This window comes from Ranitomeya imitator, chromosome 1, assembly GCF_032444005.1.
Source record: "Ranitomeya imitator isolate aRanImi1 chromosome 1, aRanImi1.pri, whole genome shotgun sequence".
In the NCBI taxonomy this organism is placed as follows: Eukaryota; Metazoa; Chordata; class Amphibia; order Anura; family Dendrobatidae; genus Ranitomeya; species Ranitomeya imitator.
The window spans coordinates 1,044,524,337-1,044,550,847 of NC_091282.1; the positions used below are offsets into that span (position 1 = coordinate 1,044,524,337).

A 26,511-nucleotide genomic window follows, 5' to 3' on the forward strand; every position below is an offset into this window, starting at 1 on the left:
CACGTGCACACGTTGAGTGTTCGGTGAGTTTATTTGTAGGCCAAAACCAGGAGTGGAACAATAGAAACACGTCACCGCTTCTTACAAATATTGAGGTAAAAAAACTCACCAAATATTCAAAGATTAAATGCGGCCTTACTGTTTCAGCAATTTGTCCTACAGTAGTTTTTCTGTAAGATTGGACCAGTTGAGTTGACCACCACATCCCACTTGCATTAATGGTCCTTGCCTTTGGTTCCCAAGTTGTCCTTCCTTGGAGCACCTTTGCATGGTGTTAGCCACTGTGTACTTGGAACTCCCTTCATGACTTGGCATTCGGAGGTGCTCTGATGCAGTTGTCACCATCGGACCCTTGTCAGAGTTTATGCTTGCCCATTTTTCCATTTCCAACATCTTGATACTGGTAACTGACCACACATGCTGCCTAATATTGTCTCCCCCTCGACATGTGTATTTGCAATAACTGAACATTATGCTATGGCTGACGTGTGTAAAGATGTATATACACTTGCCCTCGCAGTAAGTTAACATTACACTATGGCTGACTGAGGAACACCTGTAGCCAGATTGAGGTTTCCCTGCTGGTTTACCTGTACGATAATGTTGGTGCATTCTGTTTAATAAGTGACCGATCAATCATTCCCATTGTGTTGTGCTGCTTATATTTACAGATCCATATAAATGGCCATAGAGGACTTGATGTGGAAATATATTTTCTTGATGGCGTACTGTTCGTGGGTACACTGTGGGACTTTCTCTGGGAACATTACTCACTCCAGGCACATCAGTTAGTGATACAAGTACAAATAATAGATAATTGCTGTCTCTTGCCTTTGTTGGTAGAAAAGGTCAGCTTTATATTTTGGCATAGACTCTGGACTGGGATTTACTCCCCATCTGTAGTGGGTTAATGAACGGTACAGTGTGTACCCACTGTGACGTAGCAGCTTCTGAACCTGGGTGCAATCCGCGGATGTTCTCCGAGTATTTATTTACTGTTTATTGTGTGATCCTTGGCATCGGCTGACGACACGTGACTCCACCGAGAAGCTTTGCTACTGTATGCCTGGAGCCAGCCCCGTGATGTACCAGTGAAGGCATTGCTCAGGTTACAAGGAGAGCCCCGATTACTTCATATGTTTTTAGTAGTAAGTGAAGATGACCTCTAATCCGGTCATCAGCACGTGAAATTAGAAGGACAGATTGAGCGGTGTGAGGCTACATGGGCTCTACTCGTGAGTTCTACTCCAAATTGCAGGGTGCAAAGGAACTAGAATATGTTTTCCAAACACTTAACATTTTCATTTCTCACCGGGGACTTGTGGATCTTGGTTGATTGGCACGTTGTTGGACTGTGGCCATGGATTCAAAGCAAACCTAAGGTCAAATTTGGATTATGTTCTTGCAGTGCGTTCATGGATTATTTTTTGTGTGTTTGTTTCTGGCTACTTCAGTTTCCTCACATTTTTTATTAAGGTCTGGATAGTCCAGTATCATAAAAAGCATTGGGTTGTCTCATTCTCAAGTGTTCCTGGATATATCTCCCGTTATTCTGGATAAAATAAGATTGCTTTTCATCAGGAATAGTTTTCTATAGAGAACGTACATCCTGTGCTTTGTCCTGCTGCCCCAGATAAAGACCTGTTTTCAGAGACTATACATAGACGGAGTTAGAGAGTGCTGATGGCGCGGCAGGAAGATGATAATGCAGGAGGGGCACAGACTCTTTTAATGTACGTGGTACAAGGCTCCGCCATTATGTGATGGCTCCTGTAACTGATAGCTGCTGGGTGATGTTATGGTTAGTACAAGTCCCGCAATAATTATATGTATCGTCACTTTTCCAAAGTTGTTTGCTGACTCCTGTCCTGTAGGACATATATTGGGTGAGGTAACATAGAAGGCACAAATGGTGCCAGAGAGAATGTGCAACGTGTTTATAAGAATGTGTCATTTGTTACTTCCCTGTAGATTTATTTCATTTTATTTTTGAGTCTTAGATGCAGTGTAAAGCATGGAGGAGGGGCAGTGCAGTAGGCAAAGCCTCTGACTTTACTAGGGGTTATGATTTTTAATTAGGACTATTTAGGAGCACTGGATACATTGTAGTGGAGTAGAAGCAAGAAGCAGGGAATATTTTAAGAAACTAAATAGCAGTTAATTGAGTTTTCCCATTACCTAAAATGGCTGCAACAAGGTCCCTTTAAAAAAAAAAAAAAAAAATTAGAAAAGGAGTTTTAATTCAATTTAAAAATATTAAAGGGAATCTTTCAGCAGGTTTTTGCTGTGTAATCCGAGGACAGCATGAGATCGGGGCTGAAACAATGAGTTTGGGGATGTATTTGTTATTATGCTGTGTGCTGTTGTTTACTAACAGTGTAGGTTTTATCACTAAGACTTTATCAATGCCAGGTCTGGTGCTCAGGTGAATGCTAATCTGACTCCGCCCCTCCCTCTGGTGAGCTGGGGGGGGGGGGGGGGCAGGGGGCATTTTTTTTTTTTTTTTGCTTCACCTTACATCTAAGATCTCGGATTGTGTTGCAAATGCTGCACCCAGTAAACAACGTGATTCATCTCTGGAATCTGGGTCTCTCTTTCTACTTTTAGTGCACATATACACACGTTCAGGATTTCTTTCAGAAATTTCCTGACCAAAACCGGACATTTCTGCCAGAAATTCGCATGCGTTTTTTACGCGTTTTTTTTTTTTTTTTTTTTTTCACCGGAGCTTTCCCTATGCATTAAATAGCGGGGAAAACGCAAAAAAATCCTCAAAATTAATGAACATGCTGCTTTTTTACCGCGATGCGTTATTTTCGTGGAAAAAAAACGCATCGTGTGCACAAATTGCAGAATGCATTCTAAATGATAGGATGCATATGTATGCGGTCTTTTTACGCAAAAAATCCTGAACGTGTGCACATAGCCTTATGCTGCTCTCTGATCAGGTAGAAAATACCTGGTGACGGATTCCCTTTAAGTCCTTGGGAAAAATTCAGTAAATGCGTCCACAGCCAGTATGCTGTCCTACTCCTTGAAGTGTTCCTTACCTTTCCTCAACTTAATTCTATTTCTTCCATTGAGGTTGGTGGAGCACATGGAAGTCTAAGACTTCTACTGGGAATGTGCTGTAACTGCTTGTTCCTGAAAATTGTCAGCTCCTCATAGAATTTTGTGTTCCATTTACGGTACTTTAATGGGAACCATAGTCTGTGATGCTGAGCGTCTGTGAATCCCAGCAGAGTGCTGCTCTGGAAGGAAAAAGGGAAACTTATACTGCAAAGACGGAAGTAGGTGCAGGTCCAAATCTTCGTAAATGCAGAAGATATCACTTTAATTGACAAATGGAACAATCTTTTTAATTGAAGCAAATTCCAAACTAGTTATATTTTTCCAAATTGACTATTATTTTAGGTACCTGGAGAGGACCTGACAGGAGATTCATGCTGCCCGAACCACGTGATGCAGACACTGGTGGCTGCATTAGAACAGTTGTGGATTTTACCCTGAAATACTGCTGAAGTTCAGAAAAGCCGGCAGGCGACACTGCGTCCAAGGCCGATCCTGTTGGTTTCTCCTCTCCCGGTTCCACTTGATTGACAGTTCTCTCACTATGTATGTGTAAAGGGAGACCTGTCAGAGTAAAACATAGACCACTGCAGTGAGGCAACCAGTGTCTGTCACGTTCCCTTTAATTGGGGAGAAGCATTTATCGCCTCTCCCAGAGAATGGTGACACATGCTAGCTTGTTTCTCACCCTGCCATAGGGAGCAGCGGGTTGCATGCCTTAAGGTACCGTCACACTTAGCGACGCTGCAGCGATACCGACAACGATCCGGATCGCTGCAGCGTCGCTGTTTGGTCGCTGGAGAGCTGTCACACAGACCGCTCTCCAGCGACCAACAATGCCGGTAACCAGGGTAAACATCGGGTAACTAAGCGCAGGGCCGCGCTTAGTAACCCGATGTTTACCCTGGTTACCATCCTAAAAGTAAAAAAAAACAAACAGTACATACTTACCTACAGCCGTCTGTCCTCCAGCGCTGTGCTCTGCACTCCTCCTGTACTGGCTGTGAGCACAGCGGCCGGAAAGCAGAGCGGTGACGTCACCGCTCTGCTTTCCGGCTGACCGACGCTCACAGCCAGAGCAGGAGGAGTGCAGAGCACAGCGCTGGAGGACAGACGGCTGTAGGTAAGTATGTAGTGTTTGTTTTTTTTACTTTTAGGATGGTAACCAGGGTAAACATCGGATTACTAAGCGCGGCCCTGCGCTTAGTTACCCGATGTTTACCCTGGTTACCAGTGAAGACATCGCTGAATCGGTGTCACACACGCCGATTCAGCGATGTCTACGGGGAGTCCAGCGACCAAATAAAGTTCTGGACTTTCTTCCCCGACCAGCGACAGCACAGCAGGATCCTGATCGCTGCTGCCTGTCACACTGGACGATATCGCTAGCGAGGACGCTGCAACGTCACGGATCGCTAGCGATATCGTCTAGTGTGACGGTACCTTTAGTGAGACCTTGTAAGCCAAGTCCCCCATTGTTCCTGTGATTGGATCGGAGATTAATGCTTTGTTTTAAGCATTTCTTGTAAGAAACTGGTGTGTTAAGGTGTCCGGTGGCTAAAACTCCTCAATAGAAGAAAGGTCTCTGTTCATTAGGTTTATCATGGAAGGGAAATCTGCCGTTACCTGTATCTATTACAGGACCGTCTGCTGCTAGATCATCAATAATGAATGCGTCTGTCGCACACCGCGCTGCAATGTGCACATCGGATTAAGCTTTCCACCCAGTACAAGTTGTATATTGTGGATGTTCATTTCTAGAGACACTTTGCTTTCTGTTTTTCTAGGTTTCTCTGCTGGATTCCAAGCGAAGCATGAATATTGGGATATTCCTGAAACAGTTTAAAAAGTGAGTTCTGCCATAGTTTGTGCACATGGAAACTATTTTTATATTTTATTCATGACGGCTTCTAATTGTTTTTTTTTTTTTTTTTTTTTTTATATCCGCTAAAAGGAAACGCAATAAAAAGAGATTTTGAAAGTAAAAAAATAAAAGCTATTGTAAAAACGTGTGACAAGTGGTCGTAAAGGTGCCTTGTATATAACATTCCTCAGTGTGTATTAACACCCCAGGCTAAAATACCAAAGGGTATCAAGTATACCAAGGATGTGTCATTATACAGCTAGCACTAAATCTGAGGCTTCCAAAACGTCACCTCTAATTCACATATAATGGAGGTAGAGGCAGCACTCCGAAGGTTCCAGTGGACGAAAGTGAATTTATTCACCAATATGCAACGTTTCAATGCAGCCTGTATCAAACAATACAAGATAAAGAACCCAATGAGACAGCTACAATATTGTATATTTAGTGAATAAATTCACTTTCTTTCATTGGAACCGTCACAATGCTGCCTGTATCTCCGTTTTTAATTTTATCAGCATTAGTCTATGTTCACACGTTGTAATAGATCTTGAGGTTGGATTATACATTATTTGGACCTATGTCAAAAATGATGTTCACACGTTACGTTTTTTTTATTGCTAATTTTTAATCTGCGTTTTACAGTATCAGCCAAAGCTGAGATTTGAGAAGTGTCATGCACACGTTTTTTTTTTTTTGTTTTTTTTCATGGCACTTTCAGCGTTTTGTTTTTTTTTCACCCATAGAAAGCAGTAAGTGCAAAAACGCAGTTATCAGGGTTTGCTGCCTTCATGGGGAGAAAACCTAAAGGAAGTTGCATCATATTTTTGGGGAGCACTAAACTTTATCAGCATGCACAAGAGTCAATAAAAAATGCTTCAAAACCTGCTTTTTGTAAGCAGCTTCTTTACTGCTGAGAAGAGGGCAAGTTTTGACTGCAGCAAAAAGCAACGTGTGAACATTGATGCACCCACCTCTGAAGGCCGCTAAACGCCATGGTGGATGGGTAGATAAATCCGTGTGTGTGTGTGTGTGCAGATATATTATATGCTTTATGTAAATATTTTTTTTTTACTTGCCATTAGGTCTGCTGAACATATTGTTGAAGATATTCGAAAGGGAAAGTGTGATTTGTATGACTCTGAAACCCTTCAGGAACTTGTAAAGATGTCTCCAGAGGCTGAAGAGGTACGACTTCTCCAAGTACAGTACATTGTAAATCTAGTCATGTTAGAGGACCTGTCGCCATGAAAATGCCGTCCAATGTGCAGTAACCATGTTATAGAGCAGGAGGAGCTGATGTATAGTAAACCGTCAGGTAAACAGAACCCTTCACACAATACTATAATAATAATAATAATGCAAACATTTTTATAGAATAAAAATGACAGTGTCCGCCAACTGATAATGGAATCGGTTACAGCTCACAAGCAAAAATAGTCAAAAGTACAGCTCATAAAATGGTTATGATGCAATATAGATCAGGCTGCATGGGAGGGCATAAGATCAATACATATTATGTAAACCATTATATCTCAATAAATAAAACCATTTTAAATCATAGAAAATTGTTTAAAAAAAAATAAAAAAAACTGTAACACAACAATAGAGTATTGATATAAAATGTTTCCGCATTTTTGTTCGTGAGCTGGTACCGGTTCCCTTATCAGTTGCCAACAGACTGTCTCTTTTGCTCTTCATGACTTCTCTTCCTTGTATCGTTTTTTTTTTTATTCTATGTAGTCTTTAATCAAGTTTTTGCATTATTATTATAGTATTGTGTGAATGGTTCTGTTTTCTATATCGGTTATTAGATTGATATATGGTTTTGTGGGAAGATTCAGTATAACGCGCGTTTTTTTATTTAATCCTCTGCGGTTTCTTGGATTTTGGGTCCAGTGAGCGGTGCGATCAGTGACTGACGATATCTCTGTATTCACACTTCTACTAAGAAAGCTGTGCAGGTTATACTGCATTTTGTTCTCACCAAACCATATATCTACGCACTTCGCAGTATAATAGGTGGCATGTAAAGGGTTACTGCTTCTCCTGCACAGAAGGTAATGGTGATAAAGACTTTGTGACCGCATTAGTGACGTGACTTTTCCATTGATAGACACGTCCAGCACACTTGGCTATTATTCCGTGAACTTGGGAACTGTATATATGGTTACACAGGGCGACAGGATCACATGTATTATTCAGGCTTTTGTCTACTTGGTTAACTTTCAATAATGACAATTTTTTTTTATTTTTTAAGTAGTTTCTTATTCAGAATGATGCACAAATTGGAGGAATAACCTTAAGCTAGGTTCACATTGCATTAGTGGGTGTCCGCTAACGGACTCCGTTACATGGTGCAAATGTCGCAATTAACGCTATGTAACGGATCCGTTGGCGCACCCATTGACTGCAATGTGCTAACGGATCGCTAACGCATCGCAAACGTATGCCATTTTTGCGATGTGCGTTCAGGGTCCGTTCCTCGCTAGCATAGATCGGGCATCTGCGCGGGATTGCCGAACGCAATCCCTTTTTGGACATTGCACTAGCGCAATCCGTTAGCGTATCCGCTGAACGGATTGCACTAACGCAATGTGAACCTAGCCTAACCCATTAGAGCCTTTTATAGGGATGTTTTTTCGTGATTGAGTCCTCTCAACAATAATTTAGTGTTTTCCTCCTGATGTACAGGACCCCCCCCAGTGCTTTGTTTAAAACGTGAACGAACATAAAATGAATATTTAAGTTGGAAAAATCATATCCTGCGATGTCACAACATTCCACTGCCAGGGTTTCCATTAGCTGCTGACACCCTTCCTGCTGGGACTAGATAATTTCTGTCAGCGACACCAAAGCTAGTCATTAAAATAAAGGGCTAACCTTTGCTGCTATTACATAGTGTGTTTACAGGCCGTGTATCACAGTGTGACATGAGGACTAAAATACTGCAAGGTACGATGTCAATGCTTGGATATGTGTTTGCTCTCATTGGAGATGTTGGTTAACTGAGGACTTCGTACACATTGGACAAATGTGAGCCTAACCTGCCGATTATCATCGGGCTCAGTTGCATAAGGGTCTCCCAACTCTCCTCCAATAGATGTGTAAGGATCTGGCAAGTCTGATTTCAGATTGACAACAAAGAGGAGAAAGATATATATATACAGGTCCTTCTCAAAAAATTAGCATATAGTGTTAAATTTCATTATTTACCATAATGTAATGATTACAATTAAACTTTCATATATTATAGATTCATTATCCACCAACTGAAATTTGTCAGGTCTTTTATTGTTTTAATACTGATGATTTTGGCATACAACTCCTGATAACCCAAAAAACCTGTCTCAATAAATTAGCATATCAAGAAAAGGTTCTCTAAACGACCTATTACCCTAATCTTCTGAATCAACTAATTAACTCTAAACACATGCAAAAGATACCTGAGGCTTTTATAAACTCCCTGCCTGGTTCATTACTCAAAACCCCCATCATGGGTAAGACTAGCAACCTGACAGATGTCAAGAAGGCCATCATTGACACCCTCAAGCAAGAGGGTAAGACCCAGAAAGAAATTTCTCAACAAATAGGCTGTTCCCAGACTGCTGTATCAAGGCACCTCAATGGTAAGTCTGTTGGAAGGAAACAATGTGGCAGAAAACGCTGTACAACGAGAAGAGGAGACCGGACCCTGAGGAAGATTGTGGAGAAGGACCGATTCCAGACCTTGGGGAACCTGAGGAAGCAGTGGACTGAGGCTGGTGTGGAAACATCCAGAGCCACCGTGCACAGGCGTGTGCAGGAAATGGGCTACAGGTGCCGCATTCCCCAGGTAAAGCCACTTTTGAGCTACAGAGAAGCAGCACTGGACTGTTGCTAAGTGGTCCCAAGTACTTTTTTCTGATGAAAGCAAATTTTGCATGTCATTCGAAAATCAAGGTGCCAGAGTCTGGAGGAAGACTGGGGAGAAGGAAATGCCAAAATGCCTGAAGTCCAGTGTCAAGTACCCACAGTCAGTGATGGTGTGGGGTGCCATGTCAGCTGCTGGTGTTGGTCCACTGTGTTTCATCAAGGGCAGGGTCAATGCAGCTAGCTATCAGGAGATTTTGGAGCACTTCATGCTTCCATCGGCTGAAATGCTTTATGGAGATGAAGATTTCATTTTTCAGCACGACCTGGCACCTGCTCACAGTGCCAAAACCACTGGTAAATGGTTTACTGACCATGGTATTACTGTGCTCAATTGGCCTGCCAACTCTCCTGACCTGAACCCCATAGAGAATCTGTGGGATATTGTGAAGAGAAAGTTGAGAGACGCAAGACCCAACACTCTGGATGAGCTTAAGGCCGCTATTGAAGCATCCTGGGCCTCCATAACATCTCAGCAGTGTCACAGGCTGATTGCCTCCATGCCACGCCACATTGAAGCAGTCATTTCTGCCAAAGGATTCCCGACCAAGTATTGAGTGCATAACTGAACATTATTATTTGATGGTTTTTTTGTTTGTTATTAAAAAACACTTTTATTTGATTGGATGGGTGAAATATGCTAATTTATTGAGACAGGTTTTTTGGGTTATCAGGAGTTGTATGCCAAAATCATCAGTATTAAAACAATAAAAGACCTGACAAATTTCAGTTGGTGGATAATGAATCTATAATATATGAAAGTTTAATTGTAATCATTACATTATGGTAAATAATGAAATTTAACACTATATGCTAATTTTTTGAGAAGGACCTGTATATATATATATATATATATATATATATATATATATATATATATATATATATATATATATATATATATATATATATATACACACACACACACACACACACACACACACACACACACACACACACACACACACACACACACACACACACACACACACACACACACACACACATATACATCGCAGGATAAGATTTTTCCAACTTAAATATTCAATACATATAGATATATTATAGTAATTTGTTTCAATGCCAAGAGAAATGCACATCCTAAAAGCCAGGCTACAATACCCGGCAGCAGCCACTGCACATTGAATGGCCTTGCGCGTTACACCACTGTTCAATGTGCTTGCTCCAGTGGTGGTCAGATGGAAAGGATAACTGATCAGTACCTGTGACGGGTGTCTGACCACACCGATCTGATATTAATGATTTATCCTTAGGATTGGTCATCAATATCTTTGTGACAGTAAGAGCCCTTTAACTTCACACTCGTATGCACACAGTGGTCTGTGTTCTAAGGGGAAATACCGTAAATAGAAAATGAATATATTCCCTTTAGAGAAGTGTGAAACTGTAGTAAGGGTTGACTTTGGCCATGATCTAGGCCTGGTGTAATGCGGTTACACCTTGGTATTACTGCTAATGAGGGAGTGAGATGAGGAGTATTTCTGTGGGATCTTCTATCTGCAGTGGTAATCCCTTCCTACAAAGCTTTGTTATACGTGCAGGCAGCAGCCTTGCCCCGCAGCTTCATCTGTTATCGCTGTCCTGACAAGCGTGTTCCATAGCTGCACACAGCGCTGCCTGCATCCGCCTGCCTCCCTGATGCCAAATGCTTCAGCAAGCTTATTATGTGAGCGCGAGTTATGACCACATCCCACTATTCATTTTCATAGCTTTTCTTTGAAAAACCTATAAATATTTGAAGACATTTATAGTTTGTCTATCTTAAAAGAATTGTTAAAGCGGCGCTACATATTTTATTAAATGGGCATTAAATTACAATGTGGTGTAATTTGCGGCTGTATACTATGCACATTTATGGGTTTACTTTAGGGGTAACCTTTATGCAGCCTTACTGGCTGCTCCCTGTGTAGGACACAGAGCTGTACGAACATATCCCATCCAACATGCAACTAGTTATCAAGCATATTATGCTGGAGACCATATAAAAAATATATACTAGATAGAGAGTTAAAACAAAATACTATTTCACATCTATACAACGGAAAAAGCTGCTTGTCCCAAATAATAAGGCAATAAAAATATATACAATTATTTTTTTTTTTTTTGCATTGGTTTGCTATTGTATGAATGCCACTATGTTTTTCTATGCAAATTGCCTCTTCTGAGAAAAAGAGGACTCTATAGCGCCACCTGTTGGAAGTAGCGATCTTACAAGTCACAATCAACCCTTTAACGAGTCGTGCAATATGACTTAGGATAAAAGCCAAATCAGTATCTCAATTCGCAGACAGTGTTTCGGGCTGTTGGCCCTCGTCATTGCGAAGCATGAGAACTAATTTGGCTAGGTGAGAGGCTCTGGACTGGGGTCTATGGGGTATTGTTTCTCCTTATGGAGAGTGACATACCATCTCTGGCTTGTCAAGGTAAGGAGGCTCATTCGCCATGCAATGCTCCTCTGGGAAATATAATATGCAAATTGCCTCTTCTGAGAAAAAGAGGACTTAAACTCTATAGCGCCACCTGTTGGAAGTAGCGATCCTACAAGTCACAATCAACTCTTTAACGAGTTGTGCAATATGACTTAGGATAAAAGCCAAATCAGTATCTCAATTTGCAGACACGGTGTTTCGGGCTGTTGGCCCTCGTCAGTGCAAAGCATGGGAACTAATTTGGCTAGGTGAGAGGCTCTGGACAGGGACTATGTTTTTCTATAATGCAAGTGACTCAGAAGTACTTGAGTGCTGGGTATTCTCCTGTTAAATAGAGAATCTTTTTGTACAAAGAGGAAAGGATTTGGCACTTCAACCCGTATAGTAAAATCGCAAAACCTTTATTCCGGCAAGTCAAGCCATATTAAAAACCTAGGAAACATCTGATGGGTTTCTGGTGTGTTAGAAGTGCCCTTACTCATGGCAAGCAAGTGTTCATAGGAAAGGGAAGTTCCCAATTTTCCACCTGTGAGGGGCTGCAGTGCTTTGTTTTTGGTGCAATCGTGTTCGAACTGCAACATTTTTGCCGTGCCATGAATTTGGTAGATAGTGGCAAAACCAAGCATTTTTGTTGCAATTTTGGAAAATTAAACAATGCAACGCTGCTGCAAACTTTAAGCATTGCCGAAGCATGCCAGCTATTGCCTCACAAATGAGCAAAATACTCACTTGTTGAGTGTTCAAGCCTGTTCTCCCGTGGGCCAGTCCAAACCTGGTGGTGGCTAAGCGAGGGGGGAGGTAGGTGGCATCCATTGTTAATAGATAATACTTTGTGATCACCTTTGTTACTGCAAAAAGGATTAGCTGCAGTATATGAAAGTGCCGTACTCAAAAAATATTGGTAATGCTAATAAAAAATACCATAGCAGTTAATTTTTCTTTGTCCAGAATCCCTCAATATTATACTATTGCCAGGAAACATCCATTTACTTTTCCTTCAGAAATGTCCCGTTCTGCTTTTTTACTTTTTGTTCTCTAATTTAGCACATTGCGTGCAGTATATCTGAATTTGTTCATAGATTTGTAAAAGATTTGCATGTCAAATATGACATATACCTGTATAGATAATTCTTTAATAATACGCTGTGCACAAATCCTATTATTGCAGCCCATTGTGTTTTTGTATACTATGTGAGGGATTAGGTACAATTATATGTATATATTGTTTCTACTGTTATACCCTATCTTGTCTTAACATGCTGTGTTGGCTACATATGGGATTACAAATAACCTTACAGGGTTGTCTTTATATAGAAATTAAACAATTTCAGAGTTATGTGGGGGGGAAAAAGTCATTTTGTAGGACTATTATCGGCTTAACGTTCTGTACGATCTGGGAGTGTCTTTTCATATTGGGAACAATTGAGCTATCCTGTTTCGATAGAATAAAATAAACCACCTGGAATTGATAGCTTTTAGTCTGGATACCTCCTATGTTTGTGCTTATTCTGTCTGATTTTCCTGTATTGATGTGCATGCAATAATATCTGTCTAAATTTTGTTTCTTCGTAGGTGAAGAAGTTGAAAGCCTTCAATGGTGAAATCACAAAATTGTCGCTGGCAGATTCCTTCATGTACATGCTGATTCAAGTGCCAAAGTAAGTTAAAACCAAAATATGGCGTAAATTTGTTGTATTCTGGGTCATTTATCCCTTGTATTTCATTTTGTTTTGTCATTGGAAATTAGATTTTCAAAAACCCTTGAAAACATTGAGTTTATTGAAGGGTCCACTTGTTTAGGACAATGATCTACAAGCCAGACAAAAAAAAATGTGTAGGACTGGTCACAACCATTACATGGACAGGCTATTAATCTCAATAATAAGGTGTAATAGTATATTTTGCCTGTGGTGGCGCTGCAGTCAAAATGAAAATGTATTCTAAGGTTCCCTAAAGCGTACAGCTGGTCACTGGGGGCCCTAGCAGTGGGACAACTTGTTACGATTTCTTGTAAAAAAGCAGATTACATAAATCATCCTGCAGTTTAAGCTAAATAAGGCTACTTTCACACTAGCGTTGGAATCTCCCCGTCGCAATGCATCGGGGAGAGATTCCGACGCTAGCGTTTAACGCATTGCACAACAGACAGCGGATGCATTTCTCCGGCGCATCCGCTGCCCCATTGTAAGGTGCGGGGAGGTGGGGGCGGAGTTCCGGCCGCGCATGCTTTATCATTATTATTACCTTTCACTGGAATTTTTTTAATTTAAACTGAGTACCGCCTCCAATTTTCACAATTCCACTAATTTTGGAACAGTGTTTCTTTGTTCCAAACTTAACCAATCCCACACCACCCCCCAGAAATAAAGTAATTCAACTAAGTGGGCGTATTCTCAAGATCTTCTCTATAGGCATCTGCTTTTTCTCCTCTGATGCTGGCCAATGAAAAGACTGCCACACCCACAGAAGTTCTGTGGTTTACGCCCAGGCGGTTCCTGAGAACTTTTATTCCTTGATGCCATAACTTTGGATTGGAGGGCCACAGAAAAAAAATATTGTTCCGGAATCAATGGAGCATCACCAGTTGGAGGAGGTACCCAGCTTAAATTTACAAATGAAGCGAGAGAGGTTCTCTTTTAAAAATAGCTTTCAAATCCTAAGTAGATTGTCTTAATTGTATTCCTTGTAAAATAACAATTTTTGAGTAGCTTTTCTTAGAACTGAACATTGTACAATTTCCCTGTATTAATCCTGATTTTAAAAAATTTACAACTGGCTATTGCCATTTGCTTTTAATTGGGTGTGTCCCTGCAGAGACTCCACTGATTGGACAATGTCACATGATGCAGGGACACGCCCCCTTCCTGGTAGCTCCCAGCTGTCCCTTTATTCCTAAATTTCCAGGAGGTGACGGTAGAGGAGCCTCACAATTCGGGGTAACTAGAAAAGCTGCTCTAGAACTGGTATTTCACGGGGAATGCAATTTTCTGAAACTGACATGTCGGGGGTGGTGACCAGCTTTCTTTAAATTGGGCAAGATCTTGCAGTTCAGGCTAGATCAGATAGTTGGATTGTTTCTGACTTAAATATATTTTTGTTTAGACCTGAGACAGAAATGACACACGTTGACAGTCCAGGTCTGTCTACATCAGGTGATGGTAGTGTAGAAGACTTGCCAAGTCTTCCATAATGATTTTTCTGTAATCCAAAGAACAATGCAGTCCTATGCTTATTTGTATGATTGACATCTTGTGTTATCAACACGTCTTGCATCAGATTCCATATTACTTTGTGTTCAGGGTTCTACAAGGCGTTGGTCTGTGACTCAGCCAGGGTTGGCTTGGCTTGTTGATGGATACTCTGGCATTTCCAGAGGCCCTGAGATGCTTGTACTTGTGTTAATCAGCTAAACTCTTTGTTAAAGTACAAAGAAAGTGTTGGAGTTCCTATTAACATTTCACCAGACAGATATGAGGCTCCTGTCCAAGTGGCTAAGAAGGATTGTTATGTAAAATACCTGTGTGGTAATGTCTCATTGTGCTGCCATATTTGCTAGTAATGCAAATCTGTCCTATGCAAAACCAAAGCTTCAACACAAATAAGCCTTAAACAAAGATGTTTGTTTTTTCTCCAGTTATTCCTTGAGAATAGAAGCCATGGTGCTGAAGAGAGAATTTTCACCCTCTTACTCTTCTCTGAATCAGGATATGATGATAATCCGATTAGCTACAAAAGGTGAGTGATCAGAAGCCCCTCATTGTTCCTTTCATTCTATATCATCCGTTGTGTATTAAAAGCCACAATCCGCACCGGTATGCTGGTATCGGGGGACGTGACTTTATTGCCCTGGTATTCACGCTGAGCTATAGCATGTGTAGGTTTTTAATTTTCTCTAATATTTGGATTCTACCTCCCAGGAGTTCTTGTTCTCCCCGTGTTTGTTTGGGGTTTTCTCCAGGTTCTCCGGTTTCCTCCCACTCTCCAAAGACATGCTGATAGGGAATGTAGATTGTGAGCCCAATGGGGCCACCCATGATGTCTGTAAAGCGCCGCGGAATACGATGGTGCTATATACCGTACATTTAATTATTTTACATGGATAGTTCTGTCAGGAAACAATGTCCGTAAACTAGCTTGTCATGAGAGAGAAACCATTCCAACACTTCCGAAGATTCTGTATGTGGTTTCTTGTCTGCGGCTTACTATAATAATCAATCTGGTTCACAGCTACACGCCAGATACATAATTAACTAATTTGCTTCAAACTGATGCAAGAAAGAGAATCCCCTCCATTATTACAGACAAGACGGAGATCTGATGGACACTTGTCTGTTGTTTGTCAACCTGGATGTACAATGTCGGGGCTCCACTTATCCTTTACACAGATTTCATTCCAAAATGGCAAGTTATCCTATACCTGTAACCAAGCTATCGATATTCCCCCAGTGGTCTTCCTCTGACCTGTGCACCTAAATGCTCAGCTGAGCACGCGTGGTTATTTTAGTGGGAGACTATGCGGCCCCCCCATTATATGATGGGTATGGCAACTTTAGTCCCATCCCAGCCTGAATTAGTTACATGCTTGGAAAACTATCTTCCTTTTAAAGCATAAATGTAATCCGAGTTCACTATGCAAACTGCAGGCATCATTACGCAGATCTCTCAGGACTGATGAGGCTGATGTACTTGCTTTGAAATTTAATGACTAAACTGCTGTATATCTCATTCTGAAAGTTTTCCTGTCTGAGATTAAAATGAGAATATTGATTTTCAAAGTATGTGCTATTTCAAGAAATATTTAAAAATGTGTAAAGGAAACCAGTCAACAAATTCCAGATTGTGCGGTTTGCTTTGTATACAGATCGTTATACCTTGTATACAAAACAAAAGCCACAGGTTCCTGTGGAAGCCTGCTTTCCCTAGACAATAACCTTGCATTGGGCTTATTCTTGTCTCCCTAGAATACAGCTGCTTCAGTAGAAACGGCTGCCAAGTGTAAAGGTACCGTCACACTAGACGATATCGCTAGCGATCCGTGACGTTGCAGCGTCCTTGCTAGCGATATCGTCCAGTGTGACAGGCAGCAGCGATCAGGCCCCTGCTGTGCTGTCGCTGGTCGGGGAAGAAAGTCCAGAACTTTATTTTGTCGCTGGACTCCCCGTAGACATCGCTGAATCGGCGTGTGTGACACCGATTCAGCGATGTCTTCACTGGTAACCAGGGTAAACATCGGGTAACTAAGCGCAGGGCCACGCTTAGTAACCCGATGTTTACCCTGGTTACCATCCTAAAAGTAAAAAAAACCAAACACTACATACTTACCTACAGCCGTCTGTCCTCCAGCGCTGTGCTCTGCTCTCCTCCTGCTCTGGCTGTGAGCGTCGGTCAGCCGGAAAGCAGAGCGGTGACGTCACCGCTCTGCTTTCCGGCCGCTGTGCTCACACAGACAGTACAGGAGGAGTGCAGAGCACAGCGCTGGAGGACAGACGGCTGTAGGCAAGTATGTAGTGTTTGTTTTTTTTTACTTTTAGGATGGTAACCAGGGTAAACATCGGGTTACTAAGCGCGGCCCTGCGCTTAGTTACCCGATGTTTACCCTGGTTACCGGCATCGTTGGTCGCTGGAGAGCGGTCTGTGTGACAGCTCTCCAGCGACCAAACAGCGACGCTGCAGCGATCCGGATCGTTGTCGGTAACGCTGCAGCGTCGCTATGTGTGACGGTACCTTAAGGGCTTGTAAAGGAGATGTCTTGTCAGAAAACGACTTATTGTTTCAATCAGGTTTTTATGTTGCATGTGTAAAAAAAAAAAAAAAAAAAAAAAATATGAATAACATGTTCTGGAGCTAATGGAGAATATTTAACATTAACCTACCGGATCCCAAATTTCCATGACGTTATTTAATGGAGGATCGGGTGGCAAATATGCGCATAAGATGATCAGCTTATCCTCATGGGTTTTGTTTTTTGTTTTTTTGGGGATGTTTTCACCATGTTCCTGGATAGTTGCCTACTTCCATGTCTGTGCAGGCCATACATACACATTTATTTACTGGGGGAACTTTTAGCATACAAGTGCTTATTTTAACACGAAGGCAGATTTACAGATGGTAAAGCACACCCATATGTGGACATAAATGCTACTAACCATAGTAATTAGCTATTGCAAGAGATAATTGTGGACCGTATTATGGTTCTGACTGACATTTGTTAGGGTGTGTGTATTGTAATGTGGGAGGGTAGAAAATACTGAATCACACTAAATTAAGCATGCAAACAACTTGCATGTATACAGTAAATGTATATAACTTGTGTAACATTAGATATTGAGGTCATGAGCAATATCGGGGCTTTTCAGAGTATTTCACCAAACAATCCAAGATGAGGACTCTGCCTCTCCATCTGTGATGAAAAGCCTTAAAAATCATTCTTGCTCAGTTTACCTTATGTAGGGTACAAGAGACAAATCAAACACTAAGCACAAAACTAGGCGATTATGTGGCTAATCCAGAGGTTGATGCACCCATAGACTGTACAATTTATAATCATTTCTGTAAAAATGGCCTCCTCATCTGGGCCTCGCCAGCATCTGGTGGCCATCGGTCTGGTGAGGCCGCCACACAGTTTACGAAGCACTGAGCTAAAGGATAAAGAATCTACCTTCAATGACACGAAATTTACACCAAATTATCTGCCGTATTAATGAATAGTAAAGCTTATTTTTATAAGGTCAGGTTCACACAGCCGTACTAAAACTCGGGCTTGTCACCATGGCGGACAGCTGTAGAAGCTGCCTGCTATTAATACTCATGGAATCATAGAATGTTAGAGTTGGAAGGGACCTCCTGGGTCATCTGGTCCAACCCCCTACTCAAAGCAGGATTCACTGTATGTAGTTCACTGTATGAACTAGTCATGTGAAAAGCTGAAAATTGAGCTTTACATTATACTCACTGTCACATCAATAGATTTTTAGTTTTGTTTTAATAAATCTTTAGAGTGACCAAAAGCTAATCATATATATTTTTTTTTTTTGGCATTTTTTTTTAACTATTTACTTATTAGCCAGTTAGGGACCAGGCCATTTTGTCCTGTTCCTTGTTCCTGACGGGCACATTTTGGGGTTTTATCATGCATGCGCTTTCAATGGTTTAAACAATTTTTTTATTTTTTTTTTTTCATTTGGATTTTCAAAGAATTTTTCCTACCATTTTTCATATGTGGGGCTTTAATCTTTTTTTTTTTTTTTTTTTTTTTTTTTTTTAAATACTCATCACTGTTTTTATTTCCTACTTTCTACTGTCTTTCTGCCTTCATCCCCCCTTTTTTGTATGTTTTTTTTTTTCCTTTCTTTCCCTTTTTCTCCTCCTTTCTCCCCCCTCTCTATTTTACCATTTATTTTAACAACCACAAAGAATCACTAAAAAATCTATTCCCATTTACGTAGATTATTTTTAGATATTGGCCACATCTATTTTTTTTTCCATGGGTGTGCAGCTAGAAATTATAATTCATACTCACATTTTTTTTTATTTAAGCCTTTTTTTTTCTCCTATTTTATTTTTGCATTAATTTAACATGCCTCCCCCCCCTTCCCCACTCCCCGTCTGCTAGGGATGTAGGGTGGGAAAGGGGAGCATTTTGGTACATCAATACATTCTTTTGACTGCCAATTGCCCCTGTAATTGAGGCTGTTACATTAACCTCCTGACTGTGTCTCCTGGGACCCAGGTGCTCTTGTTCTCTCCCTAAACCTAGGAAATCACATGATCACTGCGTCTGCAAGAGGAAGGACTGACAGTCATTCATATATATACAAGCACTAGTTCAACTTACGGTATGTATACCGTGACTGAGAAGACAGATGTGGTAATAAACCATATTGCCTTCTCTGTGGGGAGAGCCTATGCAGCTGTAGGGGTTGTGTGCCGACTGTAGGACACAGCCAATCTCATGCATTCTGATTTCTCCGCATCGACATTCTAAAATGTCAATGCAATTCCACAACCTAGTCAATCAACTTTGCATGGCTGCAAAACTACACATTACGTCGAGGTGGAAGACACCCTCTCTTTCAATGTCACTGGTTGTGGACAAGATGAACACCATTCTTCTCTGAGCGAATACAAGCCACAGGGAGTGACACATGGGACATTTTCTACCAGACCTGGAGACCTTGGATGGAATTGGACTCTAATATAAATCTAGGACAGACTTTAACATTATCCCTGTGACTATTTCATTTTTTCTCACTTTCACTCCTGCAACACAGTGCAAAATCTCCTAATTGCCCCCTCCCCTTGTATTCTCACCCTTTTGTCTATGTCTTACCGTTTTATATGTTTACTAGCTATTGAACCCGTTCTACGCGTGGCGAGCATTTATATTGGTATATGGTCTCCATCCTGGTATGTGCTGCTCCATCCTGTGCCCCCATCCTGTCATGTGCTGCCCTATTCTGTCATGTGCTGCTCCCATCCTGCGCCCCCGTTCTGTCATGTGCTGCCCTATTCTGTCATGTGCTGCTCCCATCCTGCGCCACCGTTCTTTAATTTGCTGCTCCCATCCATATGCCCCATACGCTGCTCCATAAAGGTTTATGGCCCCCATAAAATGCTCCATGGTATATGCCCTGTACACTGCTCCATAAAGGTTGATGGCCCCCATAAGATGCTCCATAGTATATGCCCCCGTACACTGCTCCATAAAGGTTTATGGCCCCCATAAGATGCTCCATAGTATATGCCCCCGTACACTGCTCCATAAAGGTTTATGGCCCCCATAAGATGCTCCATAGTATATGACCCGTACACTGCTCCATAAAGGTTTATGGCCCCCATAAGATGCTCCATAGTATATGCCCCCGTACGCTGTTCCATAAAGGTTTATGGCCCCCATAAGATGCTCCATACTATATGCCCCCGTACACTGCTCCATTATGGTTTATGGCCCCATAAGATGCTCCATTATGGTTGATGGCCCCATAAGATGCTCCATTGTATATGCCCCGTAGGCTGCTGCAATATATAAAAAAAAAAAACCATACTCACCTATGGTCGCTGGGCGCCGAGTGCTGGGGGGCCTGAGCAGGCGGGGACACGGCGCGCTGTGGGGGTCAGGTGCCGGTATCGCCGCCAGCTCAGGCCCCCCAGCACTTACTATATTCACCTGGCCCCGTTCCACCGCTGCGCCGGTCCTCTGGCGCGTCATCACGCCCTCTGAACTGAGGACCGGGAAGATGGCGGCGTGCAGCGGTGGAACGGGGCCAGGTGAATATAGCTCATACTTACCCTCCTGGCGGTCCCTGCTTCTCTGTTGGAGAGAGAAAAGTTTAATGCTCCTTTGCATGGGAGACTTAAGAGACTTAAAAAAAAATTTTGTATTCTGAAAAATAAAAACTTATTGAAACTAAAATGTCAATGCAGAGTAAAGTGAGGACTTTTCAGACATTTGTAGTTTATAGGCAGTCTAGGAGTATTTAATTATTATTATTATTATTATTATTATTATTATTATTATTATTATTATTATTATTATTATTATTATTATTATTATTCTAGATTTGTGTTTTCTTTAAGAATATGCCTAATGCTGAGTGCTCATTTAAAAAAAAAACAAAAAAAAAAAACCAATATTACGCATGTGGCTTCAATAAGCTGCAATTATAGGCTTTGTTTGGTGAGTAATATTTTGCACTCTTAAGGACATAATCAAACCACATCAGTGAATTGAGACAAAATGTGTGGGGAAATTATCAGATTACACCTACAACAATTCTAAAATTCTAGTGGTGGACATAAGGACAAGTCTTCCTGACTTCAGCTCCCAATTACCGGATAATTAGATGACCTTGCACAATAGGTGATGCACTGATACATAATTAGTCATACTGACTGTATAGAGACAAGAGCAATGATATGTTTCTTTTGGATTTGTAGCTCCATTTTCTTATCTTACTATGGAAGCTGCTTCTCTCAGCTCTGCACAATTGTTTTTCCCCTATTTGAACCAGAAATTTGAGAGGAGATGATGCCATTGTAAGTAACGCCGACCACAGTAGTGTTTACTACGGCATTAGATCATCCTGTATCGAAAAGCATTGTGCTGTCATGAAACTCATGAATAATGAGCTGGGGATAAATTACAGTCGCCTCAGCAGAGCAGAGAGTTGTATTACATAGGCTTGTATAGAAGTGGGACAAGGATCTAACAAAAGTGTGAATTGCCCCTAGCGATATTTTTTTTGTTTGTTTATTTTTTACACTATTCCTCTAGGATAGGCTTTAGTTGCAGTCAAGTTGCCACAAAATCCACTCATTTTTCTTTTTTACTATGGTTTCAATTCCCAAAGACCATAACATCTCAGTGAGGTCCTATTTAAGCACTCCTTAATTACTTATTCTTTTCCTCTTTTAGAACTAATGTCATGCGAGCAGCTACACTCCATCTTGTACTTGGTTCTGCAAGCCGGGAACATAATGAATGCAGTAAGTGTGAAGCCTCCTGATTATTACCATTGCCGTTACCCATCTCTTACATAATATGGCTTGTGCCTCCTCAGTTCTCTGTAGAATTCCCATTTGACATGTTTTCTGAGATCTTCCAGTGCTTACGTTGCCTATGTTTTCTCTCCAGGGTGGATATGCTGGCAATGCTGTGGGTTTTAAATTGTCATCACTGCTCAGGCTGGCGGACACAAAGGCCAATAAACCGGGAATGAATCTGTTACATTTTGTGGCTCTGGTATGTGTAGTCCAGTCTTGGTCATTTTCTAGACAGATGTTTGATACTCATTGTATGGATCCAATGAATGCACCATGTTGGATCATCGTAAGAAGATATCCGGGAGTTTTATAAATGCAATAAAATGTGCCTAAACACTAGCAGGTAGTTGCTACCTACCTTCCCGTTGTCCCCACCTCCGTTCTTCTCTGGTACAGACTTCTGCTGACATCACATCAACAGAGCGACCGTTTGTCTTCCTGTTGACGGGACAGGACTATTAGTGTCATGCTGATTAGGCAGCAGAAAGCCAGCTGTCAATTGGTGGAAGCCATGTGCTAATCGGCAGGATGCCAGTAATTCTGCCCTGTCAACAGGCAGAGAAGCTGCTGCTCAGACAGGGAGCAGCTGAATCTCTGGCAGGAGCGGTCAATGACCGGTTCTGGGTACAACAGACAGGTAGTTGCCTCTGTAGCAATTACATTTTATTTATTTTTTTAAGTCCCGGGTATCCTCTTTTAATCTTCACGTAGTCACTCAATGGAACAAATATAATTGTGAATGGGTCAGTATGTCAGCTTTTAAAGCTGTAGTGGGCCCATAATTCTCATTAGTGGTCTGCATGGTATGTCGTCTTTGCTGTTTTACCAGATGTATTTTTTTTTTTTTTTAGGAAGCCCAAAAGAAAGATGCTGCATTACTTACATTTTCTGAGACCCTGCATCATGTAAATGAAGCTGCCAGGTAAATGGAATCATCTTTGTGGATGTCTGCACACATTGCCTTTACTGTTCTCATAGGGATAAATTAAATATATTGATAAAATCTAACTAAATATATCGTATAGTATTAGTTGTTAATACATTCCACAGATCAGTGCATGAGGCAGTGACAGGTTCTACCTCTATCTGTGATACTGTATAGAGCAAGTAGTTGAGTAGACCTTAGAATACCCCCAGGTTTTATGTAGTAATCATCCCCTGCGTAGGGCATCCCAATAATCATAAGCATTTGGTTAAAAAAAATGTCACAGCACGTATATATTTAGTATGTTAATACAAACCCACCTTGTTGGCTTGAATTGACCTCATTAGTAGAGATGAGCAGACCCCTGAATGTTCGGGTTTGGTCAAACAGTTAAAAAAAAAAAAAAAAAAAAAAAGTTCAGGTACCAGAAAAGTACTCGGACCCCATTCACTTGAATGGGGGGGCCCGAACATCCAGTGTATGCCACACTGTTAGGTGCATGACAGCATGGCAAACACTGCCTCTGATCAGGTCAGGCAGCTGTGGTTCCCATGCTATCAAATGACAGCGTGAGCCCGCAGCTGTGATTGGAGGTAAAATGTTTATCTCCGGTCACTGGCATCAGCTGATGGGACTACTGCTCCCATCAGCCTACACATGCTACCGCTGATAAAAAGCAACAGCAGGCGGCGGCCCATGGGAGTATACATCAGCCGGAGTCTGAATAAATAATTAAAAAATTAATTTAAAATATTTTTTTAAATAACTGGGGAGGTATTACTGATAACTGCCAGGCAAAACAGATAGTTGCGGCTGCAACCCTCAGCTGTCATCTTTAGCAAGGTTGGTTATCAAGAATGTAAGGTCCCTCCTTCATTTTTGAGAAACGACAAAGTTAATGCAGACAACTGGGAGGTTGGTATTCACAGGCTGGTAACCCCCAGCCTAAGATTAGCAGCCTGCAGCCGCCCTGAAAATGCGCATGTGGCGGTGGGATTCATATTTGTGGGGTTGATGTCACGTTTGTATTGTCCGGGGACATCAAGCCCACAACTTAGTAATGGAGAGGCGTCTGTAAGAAATGACCCCACAGGAGAAGGTTGGTAGTCCGGGTCTCTTGGCATAATAGGAAGTCAATATGAAGGTGATCATGCTTTTCTCTGCACATAATCATGGTTTCATGCTTTTGGAGAAACCCCTTTTGAGATAAAATGCTCTAGTTCTAAAGGAGTGTGCAATATGTTGTTAATAATAAAATTTCTTATTTTCACAGGATAGGTCATTATAGGTTTGAAACTATATTGTTATATTTTTATTCAAAGTTACTTTAACATATATATATGTATGTGTGTGTATATATGTATATATATATCTGCTTTTATTATAAATGCAAAATGAATGACGTACGGTGCTAGTAAGCAATCCAGTGCACTCTCTAGGAACAAAATAACAAAGGGCAGAATTTTCTGTTTTATTAACTAAAATGCAGCTTTAAATTCTGTGTTACAGTCATGGCTTGCCAGTGGGATTATGTTTTAGTTTCTATGCCCAAAGCAGAATTGCAGAACATGAAAAAGAGCAAGAATTTAACCTTTTTGTGTCAGTTGCTTGGCTTTCCCACATTATTACTGGGGTTCCCTTTCACTTGTTACTATGACAGAGAAAGCCGGGTCAAAAGGCTGATTCATGCACAAAAGCTTAACTTGTACTTCAGTCCTGAGCAAACTAAAGTCTTCAGAAAAGCAGCACCATGTAAACTGGCATGATGAAAGAATCGGTCGCCTTTCTTCCATACATCTGCTGTTTAGCTGCACTTATCCTGTACTGAGAACTTTTATCAGTGGTGAGATTGAAAAACAAGCACTCATACAGACTAAAGGTACCTTCACACTCAGCGACGCTGCAGCGATACCGACAACGATGTCGATCGCTGCAGCGTCGCTGTTTGGTCGCTGGAGAGCTGTCACACAGACAGCTCTCCAGCTACCAACGATGCCGGTAACCAGGGTAAACATCGGGTTACTAAGCGCAGGGCCGCACTTAGTAACCCGATGTTTACCCTGGTTACCAGCGTAAAAGTTAAAAAAAATAAACACTACATACTTACCTTCCTCTGTCTGTCCTCCGGCGCTGTGCTTTCCTCTGCACTGTGTAAGCACAGCGGCCGGAAAGCAGAGCGGTGACGTCACCGCTGTGCTTTCCGGCTGGCCGGCGCTCACAGCCAGTGCAGAGAAGCACAGCGCCAGGGACAGACAGCGGAAGGTAAGTATGTAGTGTTTGTTTTTTTTTACTTTTACGCTGGTCACCAGGGTAAACATCGGGTTACTAAGCGCGGCCCTGCGCTTAGTAACCCGATGTTTACCCTGGTTACCAGTGAAGACATCGCTGAATCGGTGTCACACACGCCGATTCAGCGATGTCTGCAGGGAGTCCAGCGACGAAATAAAGTGCTGGACTTTCTGCAGCGACCAACAACATCACAGCAGGATCCTGATCGCTGCTGCGTGTCAAACTGAACGATATCGCTAGCCAGGACGCTGCAACGTCATGGATCGCTAGCGATATCGTTCAGTGTGAAGGTACCTTAAGGCTATGTTCACACATAGCGTCCTGTCCCTGCGGGTTCTCCCGCAGCGGATTTGATAAATCTGCAGGGCAAACCCGCTGCGGTTATCTCTGCAGATTTATCGCGGTTTGTCCTGCGGTTTCCGCTGCGGGATTTACTCCTACTATTGATGCTGCATATGCAGCAATATGCAGCATCAATAGTAATGTTAAAAATAATAAAATAATGATATACTCACCCTCTGACGTCCCGATCTCCTCGGCGCTGCAGGCGGCGGTCCGGTTCCAAAGATGCTGTGCGAGAAGGACTTTCGTGACATCACGATCATGTGACCGCGACGTCACTGCAGGTCCTGGTCGCATAGCAAACCTGAGACCGGACGGCCGCGTGCAGCGCTGAGACTTCAGAGGTGAGTATATCATGATTTTTTATTTAAATTTTTTTTTTTTTTTACTCAAATATGGTTCCCGGGACCTGGAGGAGAGTCTCCTCTCCTCCACCCCGGGTACCACCCGCACATTATCCGCTTACTTCCCGCATGGTGTGCACAGCCCCATGCGGGAAGTAAGCGGATCAATGCATTTCTATTGGTGCAGAATCGCTGTGATTCTGCACAAAGAAGTGACATGCTGCGGGTTGTAAACCGCTGCGTTCCCGCACGGTTTTTCCCGCAGCATGTGCACAGCGGTTTGCGGTTTCCATAGGGTTTACATGTTACTGTAAACACTATGGAAACTGCTGCGGACCCGCAGCTGCAAAATCGCCGCGGTTCCGCGGTAAAAACCACAATGTGTGAACATAGCCTAAGGGTTCACTATAAGTGTCGATCCACTCCTGTTTATAAATCTACTAGATTGTGGCCCGATTCTAACGCATCGGGTATTCTAGAATATGCATGTCCCCGTAGTATATGGACAATGATGATTCCAGAATTCGCGGCAGACTGTGCCCGTCGCTGATTGGTCGAGGCAACCTTTATGACATCATCGTCGCCATGGCAACCATTATGACATCTACGTCGATACTGTGCCCGTCGCTGAATCAGAAACGTGAGATGTCTACGTCCTTTATGACATCATCGTCGCTGTGCCCGTTGCTGATTGGTCGAGGCCTGGCGGCCTCGACCAATCAGAGACGCGGGATTTCCAGGACAGACAGACAGACAGACAGACCCTTAGACAAT

General features: G+C 42.0%; 1 protein-coding gene across 2 annotated transcripts in view; it reads left to right on the forward strand.

Annotated features, from left to right (window-relative positions):
• Positions 1 to 26,511, forward strand: part of FHDC1 (FH2 domain containing 1) — a 54,349-nt gene that overhangs the window by 21,439 nt on the left and 6,399 nt on the right. For both annotated transcript variants that reach the window (XM_069744084.1, XM_069744083.1), the window contains exons 3-9: positions 4,857 to 4,918; positions 6,019 to 6,121; positions 12,868 to 12,953; positions 14,930 to 15,030; positions 21,710 to 21,780; positions 21,929 to 22,036; positions 22,689 to 22,759. In XM_069744084.1, coding sequence (XP_069600185.1) covers positions 4,857 to 4,918; positions 6,019 to 6,121; positions 12,868 to 12,953; positions 14,930 to 15,030; positions 21,710 to 21,780; positions 21,929 to 22,036; positions 22,689 to 22,759 — 602 coding nt within the window. The remainder of the gene's footprint in view (positions 1 to 4,856; positions 4,919 to 6,018; positions 6,122 to 12,867; positions 12,954 to 14,929; positions 15,031 to 21,709; positions 21,781 to 21,928; positions 22,037 to 22,688; positions 22,760 to 26,511) is intronic.